The sequence below is a fragment of the Lepidothrix coronata genome, unplaced genomic scaffold (assembly GCF_001604755.1).
Source record: "Lepidothrix coronata isolate B3197 unplaced genomic scaffold, Lepidothrix_coronata-1.0 Scaffold181, whole genome shotgun sequence".
NCBI lineage: Eukaryota > Metazoa > Chordata > Aves > Passeriformes > Pipridae > Lepidothrix > Lepidothrix coronata.
This window is the reverse complement of record NW_016690361.1, coordinates 1,776,948-1,804,610: the sequence shown is the minus strand read 5'-3', so window position 1 is coordinate 1,804,610 and position 27,663 is coordinate 1,776,948. Positions and strand designations below refer to the sequence as shown.

Genomic DNA, 27,663 nt, shown 5'->3' with positions numbered 1-27,663 from the left:
ATTATATTTACTTAGAATCATTAACAATGAGTTTTAATGCTTTATTTGATGCTGGTTTTGAACTGTGCTCTAAAGAGCTAGCAGACTGCTAGCAGACAGCTTTGAGAAAGTCTGAATCATTCTGACTGCATGAGCAAATGGAGAACAGTTGTCTTTGAAAGCTTGTTGAAAGCACAGTCTAGAGGTGTTTTCCTGGAGAAACAAACACTGATTTCGAGGGAAAAGGGTGATCTGAAACAAAAAACAGAAAGCTTAACTTTCCCCAGAACTGTACACCTTTGAGCTGCAATTGATTTTAAACACTTCTTTCTTTAGATGCATAATTCAGAAAATAATGTGCTGCACAAATGTTTTCTTACCAAATATATTTTATTTTTTATTTGTTTTACCATAGCTCTTTATGGGCCAGCTGATTTCAGTTCCCTTTACTGCAGGTGTCAAAATACAGAGACTAGTGGGAACTGGTTCTCTTGAAAGGCTGTAAACCTAAAGAGACATGAAAGATGACACTTGAGAGAAAGGAAGGATTACATCCACTATGAGATGAGTATCTGGAAAAGGGCGAATGGAGCGATTTGCCCAAAGCTACCTGAAGTAAATCTGTGGTTGAGCTCAGACAGAATTTGAACTTTTTGAGTTGAGAACTAACAAATTATTCTCATAACTAGGCTGGTTTCTCCCCATGCACAGATCTGCTGTGAAAACAAGCCACCTTTATGTCCAAATTATTGTCTTCTGAACACAAATTATTTCTGTAGCTGGGAAAGTAGCAAACATGTTCTCCAACCAAGGCCCATGCCCTGTCCTCTCCACCTCCTCTTCTACAGAAAGGCTAACTTACCCACTGGAGCTCCAACCCACGCCCTGAGTGTTCATTTCTCACAGCCCCACTGAAAATAATTACTTCAGAAAGAAAATTGCAAAGGACCTAAAAATATTGAAGGCTGCAAATTACCTTGGAGCTACACTGCTTCCTTACAGGGCTGCTGTTTCATACCACACCTAGTCATTAGTATCAATAATTCTCCATGCAGTTAATGTTTGAGCTGCGAAATCTCTATAGGCAAGTCCGAAGAACTATAAACTGTGTGGATAAGCACAGACAGACACTGCCAACCTGTGCAAAGGTGATTCCCACAGCTGAAAGAAAGAAGCATTTTTAGAACAAAATAAGCTTTTCATGTCGCAGGTAAGGGATGATCTAACTGCTACTTAACAGAAAGATTTTAAAAGCTGAAACAAGGGTTTTGTTAAAGGATTTTCAGACACTGTTAGGAACTCAGTTGTCCCCGTGAAATGGATGACTGCTGTGCTAAGGCTTAGTCTGGTTTGTATTTGATTTGGATTGATTTCCTCTGTTTTCTCTTTGCTGAATTTGAACATCTGAAATCAATCAACTAAAGAAAATAGTATTTTTTTCCATGGAACCAAATACTTGTGATTGTTACTGATCTTTAACCTCGGGGAATATTCTTTGTTCTCTGAATGTTTATTATTGAAAGTCACTGGGATGTTTCTGTGATGGTTATCCTAGAGATTTCTGTTCAGTCATGAGAACCATAAGGAATTATTAGGGATATAGTACTGAGATGAAGCTAAGAAATGAAGGAGAAAATATAGCTCCAATCCTCAGCCAAACTCCAGGCTGCATTTAGTTGAGCTGATATTATTCTAATTCTGAAACTGCCTATTACTGAAAACTTTTGTATGAATCTATATATACTGAAACTCTGAGTGACAGAGGAGTATGCATTTTGGGTCTTTGGTCCTTGGCAGGGCAAAGCTTCATCAGACTTGGTAAGAGTTTCCAGCCAAAAATTAATGTTCAAGGGGTAATCTTCAGGCACTTCAAATGGCATGACATAAGGAAAGGATGTTTATGTTCAAAGAGAAGGAAACAGCAAAGGCACTCATCATGCAAACTATGAAATGGCTGTATTTCCACTGTTGCATTTCATAGTTGGATCTGGACAGAAGAACCCGGCTGTGACACAGTGCTGCAGGGCAGCCACATGAAGGAGTGCATTTTCCAGCATTTTCTGACCCCTCTAGTAAGGCTGCATGTGTCCCTTCCTCAAACTTTCTCCTCTCCGTAGTAGGCCTTGCTCCTTCTCTTTTCCCTTAATGCAGACCGTGGTATCCCAGACCACCCCATACCCTTTTCTCCTATCCACTGCTGGCCTCCGCCAGTACTTTTAGCTTCCTGGTGTCCCTCCACTGCTGGCTGGCCAAGGGGCATGTACAGCTGTGCCTCCCTTGCCAGGCACACGCTGGGCACAAAATGCAGCCTTACGCCTTGGGTCCTCTGTCCCACCTGGCTCTCCCCAAATTAGTAACGAATGAGTTTTTTGCTATTAAGTGCAGCTGAAACTGGCCAATGTATTCAGAAGAGAGCGACAAGAGGGGAGTGGAGAGGCTGTTGTACAGGCAGAGAAATTGAAAGAATTTTCATTGACTATCTAACTGAAATAGCAGCAGCAGTCCTGGCTCAAAGTGTCCTTCCAGGGGCTTCAAAGCGTCTTCTCCTTCTCTCTGCCCTGCCTGTGCCACCTCCTCTGGCTTCAGGAGGGCAGTGAGGGGCCTGCTCGACAGGCATCCCTGCCAGGCAGCTACAGGGAGCTCAACTTCAGCATTCGTTTCCTGATAAATTTAATCATTTTCCTGGTCACTTCCATTTTCAAAGGAGTGTCATATTATTTTCTTCCAGTACTCACACATTTAGCTCCAGCCCAAGGAAAGAGCCTAGCAATTTCAAAGGGTGTAATTGCACACATATATAACCCTGCTTAGAACGGGATCTGGAAGATAAAGTCCTGTAGCATGTCCTAGAATGAGTGCTAGAGAGAACAGCGATGTGGGCAGTGGTTTCTATATGTACAGGTCCCCTTTTGGGTCAGCCACTGAGGAAAGAAAAGGAGGGGGAAGAAAACAGCATGATGGGAAGCCCAAGCAGAAAGGTATCTGAAGGGAGCTGTGCCTCCACACTGTGTTCTTCTCCCTGGGAGGCTCCATGGGACAGAGCTGTGGTGGCTGAAGGATATTCACAGAATATTCTGAGTTGGAAGGGACCCACAAAGACCATCAAGCCCAACTCTTAAGTGAATGGCCTTGTATGGGGATTGAACCCTCGACCTTGGCATTATTAGGAACATGCTGTATCCAGCTGAAGCAACCCACTCCCACTGTTAGGTGTGAGCCACATAACATGGAGCACCACTGAAGATGGCAGCACAGTACATCAGCTTCACCTTTCTTCAGAAACAGCCTCTTCTTCTTTGTTAAAATCTAGAAGTAGTGAGAAAGTAGGATTTCATTGTGAGAAACCCATCTAGTTTTCAGGAGGATGTAACACAAGTCGTGGAAGTGTGTGCTCAGCAGTTCTCTGAAATTTGAGGCAGACAAATGCTCATTGGACTTGGAAATTTCATTTCCAGTAACTGTGTTGTTTTAAGGGATGCAGATAACCTTAGGCTTCCTCTGCATCTGCAAGTTGAAGCAAACAGTTGTTTTTTAGGAACCAGAAGACAGATACCTTAAGAGTGGTCCCTGAAAGACTTTCATCTTATTGTGGTTGTGTTTTTCTCTGAACATGTTGTTGTGTTCAGCAAAGGGGAAATGAAAATGGGGCTTGCGTGACAGAATCATTGTAACAATGAGGTTGCATGGCTTAAATTTGTGTACTGGGTTCAATCTCTGACAGCTCTTTGGGGGTCTCACAACATGTGGCCCCTCTTGCACCATTGAGCACAGGTCTGATGGGCACAGGCTTCCTGGACAGCCTGGAACACCAGCGATCTTGCCTCCCATGGGCAGAGCTGCCCCTGGTCCTTCAGAGCTCACTCCTCAGCTCTCTCCCTGCAGCTTCAGGAAAGCTCAGCTGTTGCCTTAGTTTGCAAATAGACTGGGCCAACTCTATGACTTTAAAGTGACTGTCATCTCTTCTTTGCAGGACCTGAAGCAAAGCATATTCCAGTATGCTTAAGCTGTGTGGACTTCAATTTCTGCTTGTCATTCACTCGGTGAGTTACAGGTTTTCTTTGTTTATCTGGAGCAAATGGCAAAGGTTACCTGTGAGCCTCTGAACTCTAATCCATGGGGTATGCCAGCCTGCAGGTTAGGCTGGCAGTTGTGCCAGAAGAGGGGCTATAACTCTGGGTGTGGGAGGGGGGCCCCAAAATGTGTGTGTAATCTCATGGCCGAAAGCTAAGAAGACATCTCAATCATTACCAAAAAAAGCTTTAAAAAGCCCGAAAGGCACCAATTTACCTATTTTGCCTCTTGTGCTTCATCTTTAGATATCACTGTTTCCAGAAACTGGATTTCATACTTGAAAAGATTTAAAAATACTGGAATAAATCACCAAACAGTGAAGACATCTGTATCATGTGTTCTGTATTATAATCCATACGTGTGATGACATATTAAATGTATTCTAAGACTTATAATGGCACATAGTTTAAACTGTGCACATTAATTATGTATCCTCATTTTTCTGTCTATGTGAATCCCTTTTCAGAGGATTTTCTGGAACTGAAATACATTAATTATGTTATTTATGGACCTCATGTATTAAATTCAATAGATCTAATGATGTTTGTAAAGGCTACAGCAGTGGTGGCTTCTACTTCACAATCAAAATTAACAGAAAAGGTTTAAAAAAAGAGTAAAATTCAAGTTCAGTAAAAAATGCCTTAGAATATGGACACCTTGAGGGCTGGGACTGATGTACCGTAGTGAGCACCTCCTTTTTCCTTCTTATTGCAAAAGCTGCTGCCCATGGCAGCGCTGAGCCCCCCATGCAGCCACTCCGCAGGCATTATAGCCATCTTCAGAAGGGATGCCACTGGATATGGACCAAGGAGTAAAGTGTCTTTTCCCTTTCACTCCTGAGTAGTGATTCATGTTATAGACATAAGTTTGAAAATATTTATGGTCCACATAAAATAATTTTAATCGAGAGAGGCGGTATCTCTTACTTGCTTCACAGACTGCACTTTGAACTCATTGGGTTTTATAGCATCAGCCTTTGTTCCTTCATGGCAAGGAACAGGATCAAGCAAAATCTGTCCACAAAATGGCCCTGATAAACGCCTGCAGGCAGTGCTCACTTCTGTGACAGGGGAACAGCCTTAGCAGGTCAGATTCAGGGTCCTGTTATCATGTCTGTGGCAGAGACCAGCAGTCGGCATTTAGCAAAAATAGTAAAAGGAAGCTGTAACTACTCTTTCCTGGATGTGTAACTATTAGATGGCTTTTTTTCATATTTTTCTTTTGACACTAGAATTCACTAGCATCCCTCCCCCTCCTTCTCCATCTCTCACAGTACTCTGCTTTTCCTGTTGGCAAAGGGAGTCACAAACCCTTGTAGGCGAGGAAGGCAGCATCTCTGGCTATTATTAAGGAGAATCTGGCTTTATTGAAACACCACTTGTGACACACACACACAGAGCAGTGCTTTAGGGTAAATTGTGCTGAACTTAGCTATGTTTTTTTCATAGGCAGAATTAAGTTTTCCCTTGGTAGTATGTAGACTGTGCTTTTCTGTGAGAGGCTGAATAGCTGTCCCAGCAGTAATAGGACCAAATCCAGGGGAAAAGTCATGCAGCAGAGAACACGCACTCCCAGAGCTCAACTCCATGGGCTGTTGGACAGGGTGGCCCTGGGACTCTAAATGTGTAAAGCGTAATAAAGTAATTTTTACTCTGGAAGAAAGGGAATTTTACCTGTGCAGCCAAATGATGGAGCCCTAATTCTGGAAGGCAGATTCTCAGCATTGGCAAGACAGGGAGTGAAGAGTAGGTATTCAGGGGAGTTTGGTCTTGCTTTTGGAGAAACAGGTAGATTATCTGAACCACACCTGAATTGTCTTGTGTGCAAGGGCTGCCCTTGGAGGCTCATTTTCACTTTAACTTTTTTGTTTGAAAAAAGGAACAACCCTGAAACATTAGGGCAGAAGTGTGTCTGGTGGTCTTGGGGCACTAGGAAGTGGTGGTTATAACACTCATTAAAAAATCAGCAGAAAAAAACATGATGTGAAGATATTGCCAGACATTAAGAAAAAGACAGAGGTTGAGACAGAACTATATGGCATTTTTGCCATCAGGTAGAAGACAAAGATCAGGAGGACACGTTTGCTCTGTCTGTGGCTTGCACTCATATGCAACTGATGTGAAGGCACAGGGCTCTAGTGACTGGTCCAGATGGCTATGGCACTGAGGGTGATGAGGTAGGGGACCCAGAGAGGTCCACCTTGTTCCCTTACAAAAAAAGATTTGAATTACTGAGGAAATTATGAGGGGTGCAGTCCCTATTCCTCCCCATCCCCAGGTGTGGCATTGGGCCTCCAGACATATTAGTTGTCACAAGACCTTTTGACTCCTAGATGGGACATAGATGGTCCTGCTGGGGACACAGAGGTGATACAGCAACAATTTTCTAAACTTTCTTTTGGTCTCAGTCTACATTCATCTCTGCTGCTTCTGTTTGCTGTTGAAGGTAGATCAAATCCCATTTAATTATGTAGTGGTTAGAAAAGGGCAGGGGGCAGGTGTTTGTTCTCAAATTAATTAATAAATAACACTGCTTTTAAATATGGATGTGCACTAAAGAACCTGGAGATGTTCAGTGCAAACCAGCAAGAGTCTCTGCTTTTATACTATAGCAAAATAACTCGCAAGAAGCTCAGTAACGGAAAGCTGCTGTTTGTGCATGGTGACAGCAGACAACCCTCAGCTGTTTTCCTCTATACTTTTCTCTCTCTCTCACAGGCTATGTGCCTTAATCTGGGGGACCTTCATGTAACTGGGCCTCTGAAGGACATGAATTTCTCTATTCCAGAAGGAGGGGGTGTGCGCATCCTTTACCAGGTAATCAAGTGTCTCTTGTTATCCACTCTGGTCAAAACCCCCATAGCCTGCACTCAGAGACCACATATGGAGTGTTGTCATCTGTGTTGGTGGGAAGAACAATCCCCCAAGAGGATCTGAAATTAATTTTTAATTCCTCTCTCTGGGAATTCAAGAGTCTACATGCAAACAACAGGAGACAACTCCCTCTATGAAACACATTTTTAAGAGGATATCCTAAGACGGGGATTAATAAAATCAGCATTCCTAGGGAATGGGTTTCCATGTAACTTGTGTCATAATTTTCCTTTGACTCTGAGGTTTTCTTCTTCCCAAAGCCATAACCAGAGGACAGATCCAGCTTCTAGGCAAATGGAGAATGTGTGTCACATTTTTCCATTCTCGTGCTCAGACAAAACCCTGTCCTAAGCAGACGTTTGCTTTGGAAACAAACTACAGTTGGGATTTCTTGCAGCATTAAGGAAATAATGTGAAAATTCCTCTGTTGAGGATCAGAAAAGAGCAGATTTGTTTGAGCAGACTCTCAGAATATCATTCTCCCAGCCAAACACACTTCTGGCAATAGATTTTAAAAGTCACAAAAGCATGGAATGACTTTTATTATGGTGAAAACGTTGAAAAAGGATGATTTTCCCTCTGATTTTTTTCCATTTTAGTTCACATCTGAGCCACCTGCTGTGAAATTCAGATTGTCTGGTGATAAAGATGGAATAATAGGCATTGCACCGGAGAACGGCATCCTGTATCTCAATGGGTCTCTGGACTGGGAGACCAAACCCGTGCACTGGCTGCAGGTAAAGACTCAACGAAAATCAGAAAGAGAGAGTAAATTCACTCTCTTTTGGTAAACCTGAAGTTAGTAGAAAACTGTTGAAATTTCCAATTCTTTATTTTGTCTATGTTTACAGACAGCATTTTCACTTTTAACACTGAGCTTTGCTGGAAGACACATGGTTTCATAGTTCTGAAAGGCTGCACAGGAAAATGCTCCTTAGCTGAGGAAAGCTGTGTTGAGAAACAAAAGTTATCCTGATGCCAACATCAGTCCTTTAACTCTCTTAAAATATGGGAATACTTGACTGGAAGTGAAATCTGGCCTCATGAATGAGTTTTGTTTGTTATCCCTGAAGACTGATACGGTGAATTCCATGTCTGGAGTGGGAAAATAAACTATTGTAATCTATTTAGGAAGGCTATAATCTGCATGGTAACAAATTGTGTGAGTAAAAGACATTTAGACAGAGAGACACAGATCTAACCTATGTTAGATAACAACAGAGAGCTGTTTTGCACATGTTGGAGTCTATTAAAGGAAAAAGCTTTGTATGCTTGTCCTGCTATTGTACCCTTTTCATAAGGATCTCATTGTAAACACTGTTGGGTGTGGGACAGCGGATAAGCAGTCTTTTGGTCTCAGTATAGCCTTGTGCTGTTATTCTATGTCAAAAATGGTGGTGTTTTTTTCTGAGGCACTAGCAGCTGAGAAGAAAATGACCATGAGAGGATCAGTATCTGAACAGACAAAGTACATGATGATTTTTTAGCTAACCTTAGCTTTCTTTCTAAAGTCTAACACTTCAGGTTTAATGGTTTCAAGTTCTCAGCTCTAAAGCACCCTTGGATTGGAATTAGAGAGGACAATTTTCTAGCTCCAGACATTAATCCTAAGCATGTGAATCATTTATAGACAAGAAGTGATGACAGAACTAAAAAATTATGCTTGTTTAGGCATAAATAATCATGATTTTGTCTACTATGTGCAAATAAAATAAAGTCTGACAGATGTAGTATATACTTGGTGCTTTAAAATCGAAGAATGCTGGAGAATAAGAAGCCAAATTGTTGGAAAAAAAAGTCATTAAAAATAAGAATTAATTTTTCTTTACTAACCTTTAGATCAGCCTATTTACCTAGTTGATATTTATAATAGCAATTATTTATAAATGCTATATCACGTTGGGTTTTCTACTTGTTCTTCAGGAAGTATATGTTTCTGTTTAAAGAAAGACATAAATTCTGAGCTGTGCAAAAATACAAGTTGTCTACTAAGCCTGGAAGTGAGAAATTGTCCTCTGAAAAGTGCCATCAGAAGCACGAGTGGGTTCTTTTGTTTTGTTGGCATTATATACTGTGGCAAATTATTGCCGGTGAGCTACAGTGGCAAATTTGTCCTTGTAGAGGGAGCTACCCAGTGATGACTCTCACCAGACCTGTGTCACAGTAGGAATGACTTGACATTTGACATCCTTATGTTAATTTATGACTTTTAATTTACCTACATGACAATATTTCCTTGCTGTTGCTTCTTTTTTGAAATCAGGTGGAAAGTGTGGATGCAAATGGAAATGTAGTGAAAGGTCCATATGCTGTTACAATATATGTGGAGGACATCAATGACAACCCACCAGAATTTGACCAGATAACATATGCTGGAGTAGTGAGGCAGAACTCTCGTCCAGGTAATTATCTTAATAATTAAATATTATAGTTTATAGGAAGGTAGGTAAGATAAACAGGAAGATAAAGTGGGTGCTATATTTCAACAAGCTACAAAATTACCTTCACAGTAATTTCCCACAGGACTGTACAAAATAAGGATGAAAACCTGTATAAATATGATAAAAAGGCAAAGAGGTCACCACTATGTAGTGCAAAGAGATGAGTGTAATCAAAAATATTTCATAGTACTTATTGCTTTGCAAGTATCACTTAGCAGGCAAATATGACTGGTTTCTCCATTGCACTGAAAAAAACTCCTCTGCTAGAAGGAGTTTAAAGTTTAAAGTTTGCCTAAGACTACACAGAAAGAGAATGCTAAAAATATGTAACTCTTTGCACATCAGCGAAATAAAATGCCAGGGTACATATGGGGTACGTGTTTTCTGTAACTGATGCTTCTCAGAACATGGACTGAACCTTAGTATTTAGAAGAGAGTCTTAGATTATGGATTGCAGTGATCCAGTCCATAAGTCAGGAAAATATCAAAGAGCAGTTTCATCTTGGAAATGAAGCAAAAGACTCATACTGCTGTTATCACTGTGACTACGGACACAAGAAGAAACTTTCACTAAAGAATATGCATATAAACCTCTGTGGGATCAGAAAATCATTCTGAAATATATTACTGTGTTCTTAACTGCATCCAAGTCAGAAATATTTTGAAATTTACATTGGTGCTCAAAGGTAAAATTTGAGTTACATTACCATGTATTTCTATATTTTTTTCACTGTATAATTGTTCCTTTAATTAAAACTGTGTCACAGCTGTAGGTCACTTTTATCGAGGTGCTTTGGGTTGAACTGATTTGTGTAAGAACTGCAAAGTGTCCTTAAAAGAGAGATACCAGTGAGCTGCATTCTGGCTTCAGGCACTCTTATGTGGTAGATAGCTCTCTGCTGATTTAACTCTGTCACCTTCTTCATCTACTGGTCTTCACATCTACTGTGATCCTACTGGTGGAGATGGGAGGAGGGGACCTGTGGGATGACATACAGTCAGTGTGATCTCTACACACAGTCATGGCTTCCCATGAGAGATGAAATATGAATCAATGGCACTTCCCCATAAGCTGCCTTTCTGGCTTGAGAGCTCTGCCTTGAATGGACTATATGTTGAGCTTTCAGTCTCTTCTCTTACCACTTTTTCTTCTCTAATCCAAATAGGCAAACCCTTCATGTATGTCCACGCCACTGACCGCGATAATCCTGCAACTCCCCATGCACAGCTGACGTACAGCATTCTCCATCATTTTCCCAACCCTTATAAAGAAATGCTTTTCCAGATCGATAATGTAACAGGAGCTATCTCACCGAGTAGGACGGGTATGTAAAAAGATTCTTGTTTTCAAAGAGCAAGCATGAGTTCCAGGGTGTACATAGGAACAAAACAACACAGGTCTGATGTTACATTCTGAATAAATGTAGTCAGTGGAACACACTCCACTGAGCCCCTGGTTTTGGGGAACTTGTTTTGTGTCCCACCAAATCCAAGAGAAGTTAGCAGAAATGTATATTGGGATCTAAAAGTACACTGAGAAGAGAAATAGATCCTCTGGCTCACAGGACTACACTATGTCATATTTTGGGATTAATTCTCTTCCTTGAAATCTAGAGAACCAAAAGCAGTAACACGAAAAATGCAGAGGAAACTCAGCCAGCCATGTGATCCCAACTAAATTGCAATGATTTAGAAATGCCTGTCTCTTCTGCTGGGCTGAACAAGTGCTTAACTGGAGTAAGGGCATCTGCACAATATGAGACCACAGCACAGAGGTCTCATAGGATTACATCTACGTGATGCTGTGCTGCGTCATTCAGAGAAACTGCTTGCTGAGATTTGTCACAGAGGACCATCTAAGGAGTGAGTCTGAAGCAAATAAAGAAACAGTGCATGAAGGAGGCAACGAGGATACGAAACATCCCTACAGCCTCTGCATCGTTTCACTTGGCTCTTTGCTCTGTCTCTAGGCTCTTATTACTTAGATCCTCAAAAGCAGGACACCTTCACACTTGTTGTTTCCGTGAAGGACATGGCAGGAATGTCAACAAATGCTTTCACCAGCAGTGCCGATGTGATCATCCATGTGAAGGAGAGCCTGTGGAAAGCTCCCCCCACTATCCGCATCCAAGAAAACTCAACCCAGGTCCATCCTGTCAACATCAGCCAGGTAGGCTCCTTGGCCACACTCCCTGCACTTCTTGGTGCCACAGAGTCGTTTCCTCCCAGCTAACTGGGAAGATTCCCCCACTGCATTCAACATTGGGCTCTTCAGAAGGACTTCAACACCTCCCAGTTATTTTTCATATGGTATCCTTTGGAAATGATTGTTAGTGCAGGTCTCATTGACTTATTTTTAGTAGGAAAGTTAACAATTTGAAGGTGACCCAGGTACAGTCAATACAAACATTAAAGTGATTGGACTTTGCCCTTCAGTTTAGATGCAAAGTCCAGTCATGGGTCCTCCAGGCTTTGGGCAAATCAAGAGTTAGTCTGTTGAAGGTTATTTTGAGGTTAGATTCTTCCAGCTGCAGAAGAGCTTGGCAGGGGAGAAGCTCCATAACAGCCCTGCTGTGGGCAGTCCCCCGCAATCAGGGACACCTTATGTGACCAGTTTTGTATCATGTAGCACACCTGCTACATCAAAAGTACCTAGGGAGGACTGAAACATCCTCCTTCACATCCTGCATTCCCATGGTATTCCTCTTTTCCCAGTGCAAACACAAAATATTTTGCTGATAACTGCAGACCAATAGCAATGCATACAATCAGTACATATTAACTAACAGGCCAAGAGCCTTTCAGAAATATTTGTCTTTGAAAAATGCCTTGGCACTGACACCCTCAATGCCGTCATCCCTCGAACATGGCAGGATTCCCTGGGTCCTGTTTGCAAGAGTAATTGACTCGATGCTATTCTCACTAGTCTCAGTGACAGACCAAGGAAGTCCAGACTGAAAACACATGGAAGAAAGATTACCATGCAGTGGTGCATCCTTTCGGGGGTCACTTGTATACAAATTTCATGTGGCAGTCAATGACATGTTGATTCTGCCCAGGGAAAAATGAAATGCAGTTGCTGCTTTATAGTATGAAACATAAATAGTAATACTGAGTCCTTCATTAATTTGACAGTCTGTGTACTTATTTAATTTTAAATCTGCAGCACTCCAGTAAAGATTCTTCATCACAGACTTTGATGCGTGCAAAGAGTGTGCACACACCTATGTGCAGATAGGTACCAGATAATTGTTTTGTTGTTTCACTTCTCTGAATTACATAAACCAAAACAACAGGCAGGAAGAGCCAGTGTAAGGAGATGGAATAAATTAGTGTCAATTTAGGTCCATATCACAAAACCCTTCCATAAAAAAATAAGTGTTGTAGCCTATCTGGACGGCTGGAGAAACTGGGGTACGATGGCTTCACCACACAATTCAGAGAGCAGAGGTGGATTATCAGTCTGATTTTCTGCAGTTCATCCCAGGAGCCTGCCAAAATGTTATTTTTCTGGCTTATGAAACTAACAGGAATGCAATCTTTTCTGTTTGTGGTCCAGAAATGATACCTGTTAAATCTCAGTCTGCACTTCTGACTTCGTATCCTGACTTATTTTTTTGGTTTCTTTTAGGTGCAGTCAAATGAGCCAAATGTAACTTATGACATTTTTGAAAAAGAAAAGCTGCCCAGGCTCCCATTTTCCATCAGTCAGGATGGGGTTATTTATGTGACCAAGCCATTGGACAGGGAAGAAAAGGATACTGTGAGTAAACACATAAAACCTCACTGATGTGAAAGATCATAGCTGGAAAGTGATTATTGGTATGGGAGTAAATATGAGAAAGCTCAATAGAAAGGACAGAGGGGGGAAAATGAATAAAAGCTTTGTTTCTTGCCACTTCTGTTTGGGAATGACTTGATATATATGAAAGTGCAACATTGTAAACAGCCTTCAGGTTGTTACCCTGCCTCTGAGCTGGCGGTAGCAATCACTGCCTACAGCATATATACAATGTACAACATGGATCACCTATGGCAGGATTGTAGGTGCATAAGCAAGAGATAGGTGGTGGCATTTGTGGAGGGCAGAAGATTTGGATGTTTCAGAACTGCTTCAGACCCCAGGAGCCTCAGAGATCTCTCCACACCAGAAGCAGAGTTTAACTTTGAATTGCAACTGTAAAGTTACCTTGAAGTTTCCCATCTGGAGGTCTTTTAGACAGAAAACCCTCTGTTCCCTTTTGTTCTTGGAGGAAATTTGGGCACAGAATAGGCCAGAGATCAGATATGCTGGAGAAATTCTACCTCCAGGTGTAGCAGATGAATTTGCAAAGTGACAAAAAGGAGTTATTCCCGCTTTTCTTGAATTTTTGCAAGAGCAGGGCCAGAGTGCAGTCAAGGAATTTTAAATTCTTTTGAGAACTCAGACCTCAGGCACTGAGAGGTAATGGAAGAGTTCTGACAGAATGAAAATACTGAACACACTTATGAGAGGACACTTCATTTGCGTGGAACGCTTCTCTAGTTACATATTTAAATGTAAAGTATCATCACAGTGGACATTAAAAAAAATCTAATCATGCTATTCTTATTGCAGTATACGTTCTTTGTGGTCTCAAAAGACAACCAGGGAGAATTGACGGACAAGCCTTTGCAAATTCATGTTATTGTGGAAGACATTAATGACAATCCCCCTGTGTGCAAGCAGGCCCTCACTGTAATTGAAGTTCAAGAAAATGAAGTTGGAGGTAAGAAAACAGCTTCTATTAATTTATACACATCATTCTAGTCCTGTTATTGTTTCCAGCTGAGTGCAAATGAAGGTAGAAATTCTGATCCCAAAGAGTAAAATGTAGGTCTCCTAGACAAATGTTTTCCCGTGCAAATAACCCTGTTGTTTTCACTTCAATATTTTATGTGGAAAGGATTTCAATAACCGGAGAAGAGCAGACCCAAGACACCTACTACAAAAATGGTGTTCCATTTAAAACATAAAATTGCATTTTCTCGCAGTCACAGTTTTGGACAACTGCTTAGAGTGTAAAAAGAAAAACACCCCTTTTATTACTAATACAAGAAATAATGCTCTAAAAGGGGTATGAGACCATTTTCCCTTGTCCAGATACTCCCCAATGACTTTACTTCAGTGGACCATTACCCAAATCTGTCCCTAAATCTTCACATCAGTTATTTGGTTTCAGGACTGAAGTGCCTGTTGTTATAGCCACTTCTTCTGATCAAAATACGTGGCCCAGTCCTTCTGGACTGCCCCAACCCTAAAACAGTAGGTTGAGATGTTAAAAGAAAAACTCCCAGAAGTGAAATTATTGTGTCTGTCACAATGTTTTCCATGCAGTTTTATTTTTACTGACCCTCTACTCTTTGCATTGGTATCACTGTTGCCAGTGTATACCTCTGTGGAGAAACAGGACCACTGCATTATCTGCCTGACTCTGGTGTCTACTCTGCCACAGGAAGCAATATTGGCACCCTGTTTGCTACAGACATGGATGAGGAGAACACCCTTAACTCTCGCCTGCGGTTCAAAATCAAAAGTCAGGTTCCTGAAGTTCCCACAAGCAATTTGTTCTATGTTCAGCAAGACACCGGGGTTTTGCAGTTAACTGGTCGTTCCTTAAGCAAGTTCTATGCATCCAATTATTCGTTGGAGGTGCTGGTGACAGATGGAGGTATGTAATGCCTGCTGTTAAACACTGGAACAGCTCTGTTGACACTGGCATCCCCCATGCTCAGTGTCCAAGGGATGTGAGAAGAGACACGGAAGATTCACTGCACGGGCAGTAGCATTGAAAACTGTCTTGCTCTGGTGTGGTACTTGCCTCATTCTTGAGACACAGGGCAGTTAATCATGATTCATAGTGCAAGCATGAAAGGAAACCAGCTCTAGGTCAGAGTGTGGCTAAATTGGGAAGCTTGTTAATAAGTTCTCCAGTGAGAGATTTCCTTCCACATGGTAAAAAAAATGAAGAGATCATGATTGTGATTTTCCCCCAAAATCTTTCAAAGGGACTTAGTGAAAAAAAAATCAAGAAATTAAACACAGCTGCTCAGCAGTCCAGATAACGTATTTGAGAACATTAAGAGCTGAAATTAAACTTTGAAAAGAATCTTGTCCATTATGTAAGTTCCCAAGAGTTGTTTGTGGTTCACTGAATGGAAAAGAAATTGAACGCCATGCTAAAGCTTAAAGCTTTGTGCTGGAGTCTTTATAGCTAAGCAAAACTTATAGATGGAGGAACTGGCATGTAAAGAAAGAAGTGTGACATGTCTGTAAATGAAATAGCATCATTTAGGCAGAAGATAGAAAACCTTGCAGAGGGAAAAGCTGGTGATTTGTTTTGGATGCTTATTGAGATTTCATCCAAAGAGTTTACTTAGAATATTCCTTAACTTTCAGCTCATGAAGCACATCTGTAAAACACTAAAATCCAGCTACATATGAACAGCACATGACCAGACATTTTATGCTTTAAACCCACAACCCTCCTTTGCTATGGATGCCCTCTGCTCAGGTAGTGCTTAGATTTACACAGATTTGAAGTTTAAGTCTGGCTGTAACAAAAATGAGGGTGCTGCCTGATGGCCTGCCAACAGGACAAGGTAGCATAACAACCCAGGACTCACTTTTTGACACACAAAAGTGATACTGAGAAAGCTCACACAATTCACAGCTATCATCATCCTGGTAAAGGGGTATGGTTTAAAAAGTAAAGGACATAAAATGAAGCAGGATGGGACGATGCTCAAGAAATTGGAAAGGTAAATGGTAAGATAGAGTGAGGTCATCAGTGACCAAGAGATATTTGAGATCAAGTGCTTCTTATAACGGCAGGACTTTGCTTGGATTGGGCAATCTGACAGTGCTCACTTTTGCTCACAGTGAACCGTTTTGGAGGAAAGTTATTTTTGGCAGAGGGGCTGCTGTGACATTGTTTGTCTCTTCCATGCAGCATTTGAAACAATCTGTGACGTGGAAGTACATGTCATTGACATCAATGATCAAATTCCCATCTTTGAAAAATCAGATGTGAGTATTTTTAACATTGTTTTGGATGCTTTTGACAATTGTTTGAGTGTATGTTCAATGTCTGTAGAATGTAAATGGGAAACTAACCATTTACAGAACAAGTAACAGAGTAATCCACTACTGAAAATAAAGGCAGAGTATTGCTGCAAGCCTGTATATATGCTCTATCTGAACAGTGAACACTGGGACTCACTCATAGTTAATTCTCAAATTTAAGGTGATTTGCTCAGTGGAAAACCACATGTACAGAAATAAATTATTCTATTAAAGCAGTTTATTCCAGAAGTGTAAATTCTGAAAGAAAAGGGGGAAAGAAAAGCTTTTAAAATTAATTAAATAGCTAATTGGAAAAAACCTAACATCGCCCAAGTTCCCTTCCAAACACAGTATTAATGCACCCAAAACAGCCAGAAGGTGGATGGAAATCAAAGGCCCTGTTTGGTTTGACTAGGAATAGTAGTCCAGTGATCCGTGCCCAAACACATACCTGCTGGCCCTCAGTTCCAGAATGGGCATCAGGCTCTTGCCTTTTCCTCTGGTGGAGGTGCTGGCATCTGGCAGAGAGACCTGCAGACCTCTTGTGACTTCTGGCTGATGGCCCAAGCCTCTCTTGCAGACACTGAAGCGGCTGAAGTGCCTACATATAGGTGTCCAAGCTCCCACCATTCTTGTAGGCAATGCAGGCAGTGGGCTCAGGACAGCTGTCTGGCCCATCCAGTGTAGGTATCCTTTTTGGAAAGCTTTGTTGCTTTTGGGGCTTTGCTGACTGCATTGCCCAGGTCTCTGTTGATGGTAATGGGAGAATAGTCACATGCAGACTAGGTGCCTACATAGCAGGTTGTACACCTCGCCTCAAGGCCTCAGTACTGGAGCTGGTCTCAAGATGAAGCTTCTGGATGAGGGCATGCATCAATCAGAGTCAATGGAGCTGAGATGCTAATGTGGCAACAGTCTATGGTGCACAGAGCAATAAAATTTTTAACAGGGAGTAGCCAGAATGCTCATGGGGTACTGAGGAGCTGTGCTGCCCATGCTGCTGTGAGCACTGCATGAACCACATAAGTGGTTACAACAGAGGAAGTGAAGGATTGTGAATGTTGCTATACTAGTAGTATACCCACTAATATAGATCCCATCACTTTTGACAAATGTGTGGCTAAAAACTTCCCTCCCTCACTTGGCTGGTGTGGGTTAGAATACATTCATGTTTGTGGGTTGCAAACTTGTTGTAGTGCTCAAGTTTTTGTCCACAGATGGTGCTTGGTGTATCATGTTTCAGTGATCTCTCTCTCTTCAGTATCACAACGTGACCATTGCAGAAAGTGTCCCAGTAGGAACTGTGATATTAGAAATTCAAGCTCACGATGGAGATGAGCCTGACACAGGGAGCTCCCTCATCATCTACCAAGTGAAGGAAGGAGATCCAAACAACACGTTCATCATAGACACAGACGCTAAAACAAACCGAGGGTTCGTCAAGATAAACAAGGTGAATAGATGGATTCATTCTTCTCCTTTACTGTTATTTATTTGTCATAAACAGTAACAGCCTTGGTGATGATTTGCAGGGAGTGGTGTTGGTTAGTGGAGGGGTGAGGACACTTTAAGCATGGTGCAGACTGCAGAAGGCTTCACTCTTGGGGTCAGGCACTGTACCTGCGAAGTGGTCACACACACACACACCTATCCTCCTGCCTTTGCTGTCCCCTAACCCCCAGCCATCAACAGCAGCTCCCTTCACCAGCTCGGCTGCTGGCTCCTTCTCCAGCAGAGAACGAAGGCCAACAAAGTAGGTCCTTTTGCACCATAAAGACAAAAAATTGCATCATTTGAGTGATTTTGCAGTTGCATAGGAAAAGAGAAAACCAGTTAAGTGCTTCCATAGGCTATGGTGGTAGTGGCGGGTGGTGATGGGGCAGGTTCTCCTCCCTGCTGTTGCTCTGGGCCATTGGTGGCTTTTGCAATGGGAGGTGAAAGTGAGGCTAGCAAGTCTCAATGTCAGGATGGAGAGACAGTTTGTTCCTGCTGAGGGAAACATTGACTGCAACAAAGCCAAGGTCAGCATGTGCTGCACTGGGTGATACAGCTCATATGCTGAATGCTGGAGACATGAATATGAGGAATGCTGTCGAGGACCAGGAATCAGAATGGGAACAATTCCAGAAATGGAAAAATATGTACAGCGATTGAACGGACTTTATGATGCAGACTTTATAGTTATTATGTACACACACATTGTATGTTCCCCCAGAGTTTGTGTCTTCCGGGCAAATCCCGGCCTGTTCGCCTCCCTGCTCCCCTGTTTCTCTGCTGATTGGCTGGAGAAGCTGCAGACAGGAGACAGCCCCCGTTTGCCCTTTCCTCCTCTGGTTCCGCCTGCGTTCCTCCCCTTTTTGCCCTGTCCCTACCTTGGTTTGTCCCCTCGCTTGCCTGTCTCATGCTCCACCCTGTGTTCTGGCCCTTTCCCCTCCTGAGCTGACAAAAGACGGAGTGCACATGTGAAAAAAACATTCTACCTGCTCCCCACCCTCGTGTCCCGGACTTGTGTAGTGCCACGGTCCTCCCCCCCTTCTTGGGCGCGGCAGAATGCTTTTGTTGTGTCCACGAATTTCAATAGCAAAATTGCTCTCCCTTTGAAATTAGCCTTTTTAAGGTGCTTGGACTATCAGTCCAGAAAACTTATCACTCATTTTCCAAGGGGGGTACCATGTTGTATGCAACCAGTTCATGTGCTGCTGGCCAGGCCAAGGGCAGGCAGATGCAGCGTTTGGTGGATCATCTTCAGGATCAACCTCAGTGTCATTTTTTTCCAAGGAGGCAATTGTGAGAAACTCTGCAGTGTAACAACCCGTGCATGACCTTTGGCACCCAGAGTTCCTTTGAGGCCTTCTCATACAGAGCTATAAATACTAGTCCTGTAAACAGGATATAGTTATTAAACTTAGGCAGGTGGCAACATTATTAGAAAATGCAGTTGTTGAGGTGACCCCTAAACAGGCATATGGTTTCATTTAAATTGACTGTTCTCAGTGTCATTTTTCTCTTGACAGCTCTCCCTTGTTTTGTCTGTATCTGGGATGCAATCTCCTCCTTGATAAGAGGGGGACTTTGTGGTTTCTCACTGAAGCTCTTCATGGCAGCAGGGTCATTGCTTAAAGCACCTTTTTCTTTTTCTAATCCAGGCTCTTGATTTTGAAACAAAGCCAGTGTACAACCTGGTGATCAATGCCACAAACCCCGAACCGCTGGTGCCAGGAGTGCAGTACAACTCAAGTTCCCTTACCTTGTTTAAAGTTTTCTTAACAAATGAGGATGAGCCACCTGTTTTCCTCAAGCCAGTTTACATAGGAGAAGTGTCTGAAGACGTTCCTGTCAATACCCTGGTCATGACTGTGGAGGCCTATGATCCTGAGGGGGATTCTGTACGGTAAAAAAGTGTGACTGTAATTAATTCATTGAATTTAGTATTTCAAAAATCGTTCTAAAGAAGGTATGAGGAAAATATGCCCAATATTTGGCATGCAGGAAATTACTTTTTTTTACAGAAATCTTGTTTCCTAGTAGAAAGCAGAGGTGTGGTGGGGTGATGGCCAGTGACCCACCTGCTGGACAGTGCTTTTCTGACCAGATTTCTCTCTGTACTGTGACAAGCATCAGCCGGTGGGGCCCTTGAAACAGAAAACCACTAGGGAAGAAGGCCAATATATTTCTCCAGGAAAAAGGCAGAGCTGGTCTGAGAATAACAGGTTTTCCATACCCATAATGCCTTTAACAAATGAATGAAGAATATACTGCGTACCCTTAAGAATCACTAGGAGAGTAGCTGCTCTTCATGTCACACAGGAAACCACACATGGCTTTTCTCCATCAAAACACACAACCTCAAGTCTGCAGTTAACAATTAATTCGTTTTCTTTCCCATCTGTCAAAGATAATAAGCTTGCTTCTACTGCTGATGCAAAGCTCTGTACAAGACAATTCCTGTGCCATGTTGCATGGTGTAAATGTACCTTACACAGTAGAGTCAGATAGGAGAATTATCTGGGGCTCTTGCTGCACCATTCTCAGCTGGAATGCTGAACAAATCAACAAATAGTTATCGAAATTTAACTGAAATTTAGCAAAACACCAAGTAGTTAATAGAGTTGTAGAATATAACTCTTAGGCCTCCAGTGGATTTTTATTCCCAGAGGTTTCTCATCTGGCTTTCTACTTTCCCCTAACTTTTGGCAACTTATCATGTTTGGCCTTCTGTCAAACTGGTTTGAAAGTGAGCCACATAGTCCAGAAGCTCCAGGAGATGATGACAGAGACAGATGACAAATATTCACAAATACATAAACCACATTTGTGCTAAAAAATAGATTAAAGAGCATAAAATAAAAAGTATAAAAAGTAGAAGATGTACAAGCATGTTAGCATGCTGTTTCTAATGTAAGGGGTACTGAAAGAACAAAAACTTTGAGTGAGAAGGTCAGGTTGCTTCTACTCAAGCAAGTGCCTGTGCTTTAACTGGCATATTCATGATTAAATTTGTATAAGTAAATACCCAGAGACCTTGGTGTTTTTTTAAACAATGATATAAAGGCAATTATGTGGCGATGTTTAAAGCACAGTCTGTTTCAAGGCTATCCAATGGTAATTGCTTCTGTCAAGCTTCTCCAGACAGGCAGCAGATTTCCACTGTAGTCTAGCTGGGGATCCTGTTCCCTGGCTGATCCAAAATAGGGTGTCTGACTGCGCTGCTCCCTCTTCCCCCCAGCCTTTGGCTTGTGCCGCCAGCGAAACCAAGGAATGGGAAATGCAATGAGGAGAGAGTGACATGGGGTTGGGACAAAGCACAGTTTTGGATCAAAAGCTCAGGAACACCCCAGGTTTCACAGTTAGGAGGAAAGTGAAGTTGCAAGTACACAGACTGGAGTACAACATGGTTGCATTTCCATGGTTCTGCTCTCACTCTTATTCTGGATGATTTTGGACTCTCTTCTTCTGTATCTCCGGCTTGGCTGTAGTACTGTGACTTTTCCAAGAACCCTGTCTTTGAGTACAATTGTAACCAAGCTGCTTGGCTAAAATCAGTTTGCTTTGTCAGATTCTTTTTCTGCTTCAGAATAGCATATGTGATTTTTTTTTTTCCCTGTTTCTTTCGAAAGATACTCCTTAGAAGGTGATGTGAAGAAATGGCTGAGAATTAATTCAATCACTGGGCAGGTATACACTGCTTCCCGTTTGGATCGAGAAGAAACAGAAATGTACACAATAGATGTTGTTGCAACAGAGCTGAGTAAGTGACGAAACAACCACATATACACACAGAGGAATCACCTGTCCTTACTCTTTTATGAGGAATTATCATACCTCCCATGACTAAACCCATGAAAAGTACAGGAACATGTATCCTTAGATATGCATCCTATGATATATCCTTAGAAGTATATATTTCTTAAGATTTTAACTTTCTTAAAGAAATCTTGATGCTGTAGGTAATGAGGATTAAAACAGTTTTCATGAAGTTAGCTACCATGTGATCTTATACTTGCTTGAGCCACATGACATATAAAGAGGGTTAGAATTTCTTCGGTGTTTTCAGCTTCAACATTTTCTGCCACTTTTTCCTCTATAGCTGTAAAGATTTTATAGATATCTTTAGGCTTCCTGAAAACATACCTAGAGAGTAGCCTGCAGCCTTGTACAGAATTTCATTCTATTATAAATAAAACTAATATGCTATCAACTCTGAAATATATTAGGGCTTCTAATCCCAGCCATTAGAATCTTTCAATATTGACTTGCATTTCCTGTATACAGAAGAGAGGTGCAAAACTTAGGGAGTTTCATGCTTAAAAGACCTCCAAAGAGCACTGGTCACCTTGGATATGATCACTTACTAGATGTGATGGTCTGTCTGCCTCCTTACCCTTGCTAGTGCTCTGAAGTAAGCAAGAGCTGGTGATAAATAAACCATACTTGTTAAAAAGAAGTGGCAACTACCATGAATTCCTCAGGTCCTCCTGAGACCTTGCCTCTGCAACCTTCAGACACAATGACACTCTTCACTTCCTTCCAGCTCTTTCACCAGCTTTGTTTCTGTCCTCTGGACATGTTGATAGTTATTGGTACCTCTAAAATAGCTGCAAATGCAACAACCCAGCATGTGAATTCAAGATGTCCATGTAACTTTGCATTCTGTTAAACTCTACAGATAACGCAGCTCAGAAATCCAGAACATCCTTGATTCTCCACTTACAGGATGTGAATGACAACCTTCCATATTTAGTTAAGGATAATCCTGCTTTCTTCTGCTACCCGGTCAGGGGAGGAGAGAGAACTCTGATTCAAGCTACTGATGCTGATGAACAGTGGTTTTATTCAAAATTTACCTTTTCCCTTGCGGATGATATTAATACAAGAAATAATTGGGAAATCTCAAAAGTCAATGGTAAGCTAATACAGCTACTCTTACAATGATATGGGACTCTCTTAGTACTCTGGGAAATATAAAGAAATATTTAATTCCTTTTCACTCCTGTTATTGTATATCCAGTATTCCATGTAGAAAAAAAATTAGGTTGTTGAGAACACCTAAGTCATTAATTATTTTTTTCAAGAGATGACATGTAGTGTGTTGCAAGCTAAAATCTCATGAGTACTTGTGAGAGGAGAAGCAGGTAAGAATGACATGTACTATGTGCTTAAGGACTACACATCACTGATGAAAAAGAAACAGAGCAGTTTGCAAACTGTACATTTCTGACATTTCCTGCGCAAAACAAAATCGTGCCTCACAAACAGAATGGAACTCTTTGAAGGGGGCAATAAACGCAAGGATAAGTGCTTGGCTGATAGAACCTGTCTGAATTCATAAAATGTGTTTGATGAAGTGTCCCACTAGAGAAAATTGGGTTGCCATGGTGTTAAAGGGACAAGTTATGAAAGGATAAATAATAATTTAAAATTCGGGAGTTGGAGTAAATGGTCAGCTCTTGCAGTGAAGGGAATTCATGTGTGATTTTCCAAAGGTTTTTTTGCTAGGATCTGCATAATTCAATACATATGGGTATGCTATGAGAAGCCAAAATTTACTCATTATACAAAGTTTTTGGAGTAGGAATCAAGTGTGAAGAATTTCAGAACATTCTAGCAAGACTGAGTTGGCTGAACAACAACATAGCAGATGCTAATGGACCCTAGACTCACAAACTCACTTTTGAAATCATGGGTGCTAAGCTGGCCATTATGAGTCAGGAAGGCGACCTGTAAGCGGTTTCACGGAAACGTGAGATCAATTTATCAGTAGTGTTCAGAAAAGCAGATCAAATATTGAGAATTACTAGGAAAGAACCAGAGAAGATAACCAGAGAACACCATTATGCCCCTGTATAAATCCATGATTTGTTCAAATATTGAATTCTATAGTCTCTCTATCTCCACAAAGATGCAGTATAACTGGAAACAGATTTAGGGTAACAAGGATAATGAGAGTTATAGAGTAGCCTGATATAAGAAAGTGCATAGGAGCAGCAAAGTAAGCTACTACCTTTTATCTTGGAAGACAGTAGGGAAAAAATATGATAGAGAGTTATAAAATCATGAATGCTACGGTCAGGGTGGCCAAAGGTCCATTCTTTGCCCTCTCTTCCATTATACAAACCTAGGAACCTTAAATGAAGCTTGTGGAGTTATTTCCCGTGCAGATAGAATGACGAGCTAATTGACTTTGGAACTTGCTGTCACAGGATGTTGTCTAAATTTTCTACAAGTTCAAAGCAAGAAATTACATCTTGCTCAAGAAGCCCCTGAGCTGAAAATTGTTGAAGGAAAAAATAAAATGCTAGCAATCTCCACTTGATCTAAAAACATGATCCTGACATTAGTAGAACTTTGATCTGATCTCAGTGGCTGTTATAGGCTTTTCCAAATTTTAAAGTGTCTCAGATGCAACTGTGTAAGTGAGCTAGAAGGGTGGCCCATCCTACTAAATTACTTTGTGAACAATTTAACATGGTATTGGTCTCTATAAGTATAGAGGGCTATTCTTGGTTTAGATGTGATGCAATCAGTGTTGCACTACCCAATGTCAGATTTGGGCTGGCGTAGAAATCAGGAAGGAAATTTTGTGATAGTATTATGCTGAAGGCCAGACTAGGCTTTTAGATAATCCCTTTTTAATTCATGTCTGCAAGCCAACGAGACCTTGGAAGACAGGGAAAAACAGGAACTACCATCACATGCAAAGCAACCTTAAAAAAAGCACATTTGCAACTGATATGAATGTTGAGATAAATTTCTTTCTTATGCTGACATGAATGTCCCATTTCCTACTTACAGCTACTCATGCTTACCTCTCTCCAAAACATTCTAACTTTGAAGAGAAGATTTATAACGTTCCAATAATACTTAATGACAATGGAAAGCCAGCTTTGGAAAACAAGGTGCATCTTAAAGGTATACTGTGCACAGAACTACTAGTTTCAAGACAGCAGGTATATTTATGACTAACCAAATGTAACTACTAAACTTCTCATTAACCTTATGGCATTTCTTTTTGCAGTAAACATCTGCAAGTGTTCAAGTGAAATGTCGTGCTTTATTGAAGTAGAGCGTGAGCACTCCTTGCCAACCGCTGGGCAGGCAATTGGGATTCTAATTGCTGTCCTGCTCATCATTGGTAAGTCACTTTTCTTGGTTGATTTGAAGCCAGATCTCTGAGATATGACGGTGCTGCTGCATTTCTGACACTAATTCACTTGTTGGATGAAATTTTGTCATGAATGCTGCAGAATGAAAGAGGGGAGATCTCATGATTGTGTACCATGATTGCTGAAAACTTAAGTGTCTGGTCTCAAGAAAAGCTTTCTTTACTTTGTGCTTTTTGGTCAACATACAATGGTATAGCAATCAGCTAGGACAGAAGAAACTGCTGCACTTGTAGCATATTGTCACTTCATTGTTACCTACTGCCTTTTCTTTGTCAAGGAAGGGATTGGAGCCTTGTCTTGGGCATCCAGATTAGAGTGACAATATTGAAGTTTCCAGGGATGTCACACTTAAAATATCTGTACCCCTAGCTTATAGTTATGATTTTATTCATTTATTTCAGCTTTGTAGGTTTACCTTATTCATATGGAGAGTTACTCTGAACTGTGGGAATTTACATGAACAAAGTATAGTTACATTGTTAAGCAGTACTGAATGGTATGTTCTTACAAGTAGCTTAAAACTTTTTTCAAAACAAGACAAAATATTTTTTAGTATTAGGATAGAATAGAATATTTCAGTTAGAAGGGAGCTACAATGATCATCTAGTCCCATTGCCTGACCATTTCAGGGCTGACCAAAAGTTAAAGCATATTTTTAAGGGCATTGTCCAATTGCCTCTTAAACGTTGACAGGCTTGGGGCATCGAACACCTCTCTAGAAAGCCTTTTCTAGTGTTTAACCACTCTCTCAGTAAAAAAAATGCTTCCTAATGTCCAATCCCAACCTCCCGTGATGCAGCTTCGAACCATTCCCACATGTCCTATCCCTGGATACCAGGGAGAAGAGCTCAGCACCTCTCTTCCCACTCCTCATGGAGCTCTAGAGAGCAGTGAGGTCACCTTACAACCTTCTTTTCTCCAAACTAGACAAGCCCAAAGTCCTCAGCCACTTCTCATAGGACATTCCTTCCAGTTCTTTCATCAGCTTTGTTTCTGTTCTCTGGGCACATTCCCGTTCCTTAACATCTTTCTTCAGTTGTGAGGCCCAGAACAGCACATTGTGCTCAAGGTGAGGCTGCACCAATGCTGTTACAGTGGGACAGTCATCTATCATGACAAACATGACAAATCCCTGCTCAAAGAGAGGAAGGCCAAAATAGACACTTTGCCATCTGATCAGATCCTAGAGGTGAAGTTCTTCTCTGGGGAAGGCCTCTGAGCCCCAGGGCAGTTGACCCTGCTCACCAGCTCCTTGGGTTCATACTATTGGTCCAAGGCTTCATGGTCATTCCCCAAAGCTGTTTGTTTCTATTCAAGAGGTAAAGCACCATGGATATTACAGTGCAGATGTCAGGGCCCTTGCTGAAACATCTTTTTAGAAAGTTTTCTCTTCCCTTTACTGATGAATGCTCTCTGTTTTTCAGGTGCCATTTTAGGGGGCGCATTTTTCCACATGAAATACAAACAGAAAAATGAAAAGAGCCATCCCAAAGATGCAACAGATAGTGCTGAACTCAACAGACTGACTTAAAGACTGTTTCATCAAGTGACAAAAGGTGGCAAAAATGCCCTTTGGGTTGTGAGTAAGAGAACTTTGCAGCTCCCAAAGCCCAGAAGTCTACTATCACAAACTGAGGATAAAAACATGTTAAAGCAGACTCCCAGGGGTTTGGTCTCACTTTTGTATGTCATACTATTCAGTCACAAAACAAAAAACATATATAGTCTTCAGCAGCAGCCACTATAAGCATATCAGCTTTGACTGAAGTGTTAACACCAAATGCTGAGCTCCTGCAAGGATCAAAACATGGGATAATCCTTCTTTGTTTGACAGCTGAAGTAAATATGGACTTTACAGAGGACTACATTTTATTGACCTGCACATACTTGTCTCTTTCCATCTCAGTAAGCAGATAAAGGAATAAAGTCCTGCGCTGCCTTTGAAGATGTCCCGTAAAATGATAGGAATCTCTCTAACTCTCAGCAAAGGAGGTCCTAAACATATTGCAATCTGTAATCTGTCCTGGGTCATGCCTGCTTACATTATGCTGAATTTGTACTAACTATGTGACATTTCAGTTTTTTATTTTTGATACCCACAGAGTAGAACAAGTTTGTAAAGTGCCATGGCCTTTCATTACAGTTTCCAAGTTAAAAAAACAAACCATGCCAAGTCATGTAGACTTGGGTAATATGCTGTTGTATCATACTGCTGCAAATATTGCTCTTGCCCCCTACACATTAGATAAGAATAAAAATGTTCTTTAAAGTTTTTAGTGCCTGCTTATTTTATAAAATAAATTTAAAAAAAGAGAGCGTACATGACAGCAAACCATTGCTGCTTGGTTATCTATTGTATTTAACCCTCATTTTCATGTAATACAAATTAAAAATGGCTCTTAGGCAAGTGATGTGTCTAGCTGATTGAAGATGCAATGATTGCTGGAGGCATTTCTATCCTAGTTACAGTAAAATGTACTTGAGCACAGGATGACACTCAGGAAAGGAAAGCCTTTCTCCTGACAGCAAGCCTTTAGAAGGGTGTTTTTGGT

At 41.3% G+C, this 27,663-nt stretch overlaps 1 protein-coding gene across 4 annotated transcripts; it reads left to right on the top strand.

Moving 5' to 3' along the window:
- Nucleotides 1-1,079: 1,079 nt before the first annotated feature.
- On the top strand, nt 1,080-27,663 carry CDH17 (cadherin 17). Of its 4 annotated transcripts, none has more exons than XM_017830583.1 (18): nt 1,080-1,189; nt 3,950-4,019; nt 6,768-6,866; nt 7,523-7,660; nt 9,187-9,325; nt 10,531-10,689; nt 11,335-11,534; nt 12,996-13,127; nt 13,962-14,112; nt 14,839-15,054; nt 16,336-16,412; nt 17,710-17,901; nt 19,595-19,839; nt 21,566-21,696; nt 22,615-22,851; nt 24,741-24,857; nt 24,964-25,080; nt 26,536-27,663. In XM_017830583.1, the coding sequence occupies exons 2-18, from the start codon at nt 3,975-3,977 to the stop codon at nt 26,640-26,642; spliced, it is 2,502 nt and encodes an 833-aa protein (XP_017686072.1). In that variant the 5' UTR covers nt 1,080-1,189; nt 3,950-3,974; the 3' UTR covers nt 26,643-27,663. The 4 variants fall into 4 exon arrangements, with proteins under 4 accessions (XP_017686072.1, XP_017686073.1, XP_017686074.1 ...); XM_017830584.1 differs by lacking the exon at nt 1,080-1,189 and adding an exon at nt 3,519-3,570; XM_017830585.1 differs by lacking the exon at nt 1,080-1,189 and adding an exon at nt 3,531-3,567.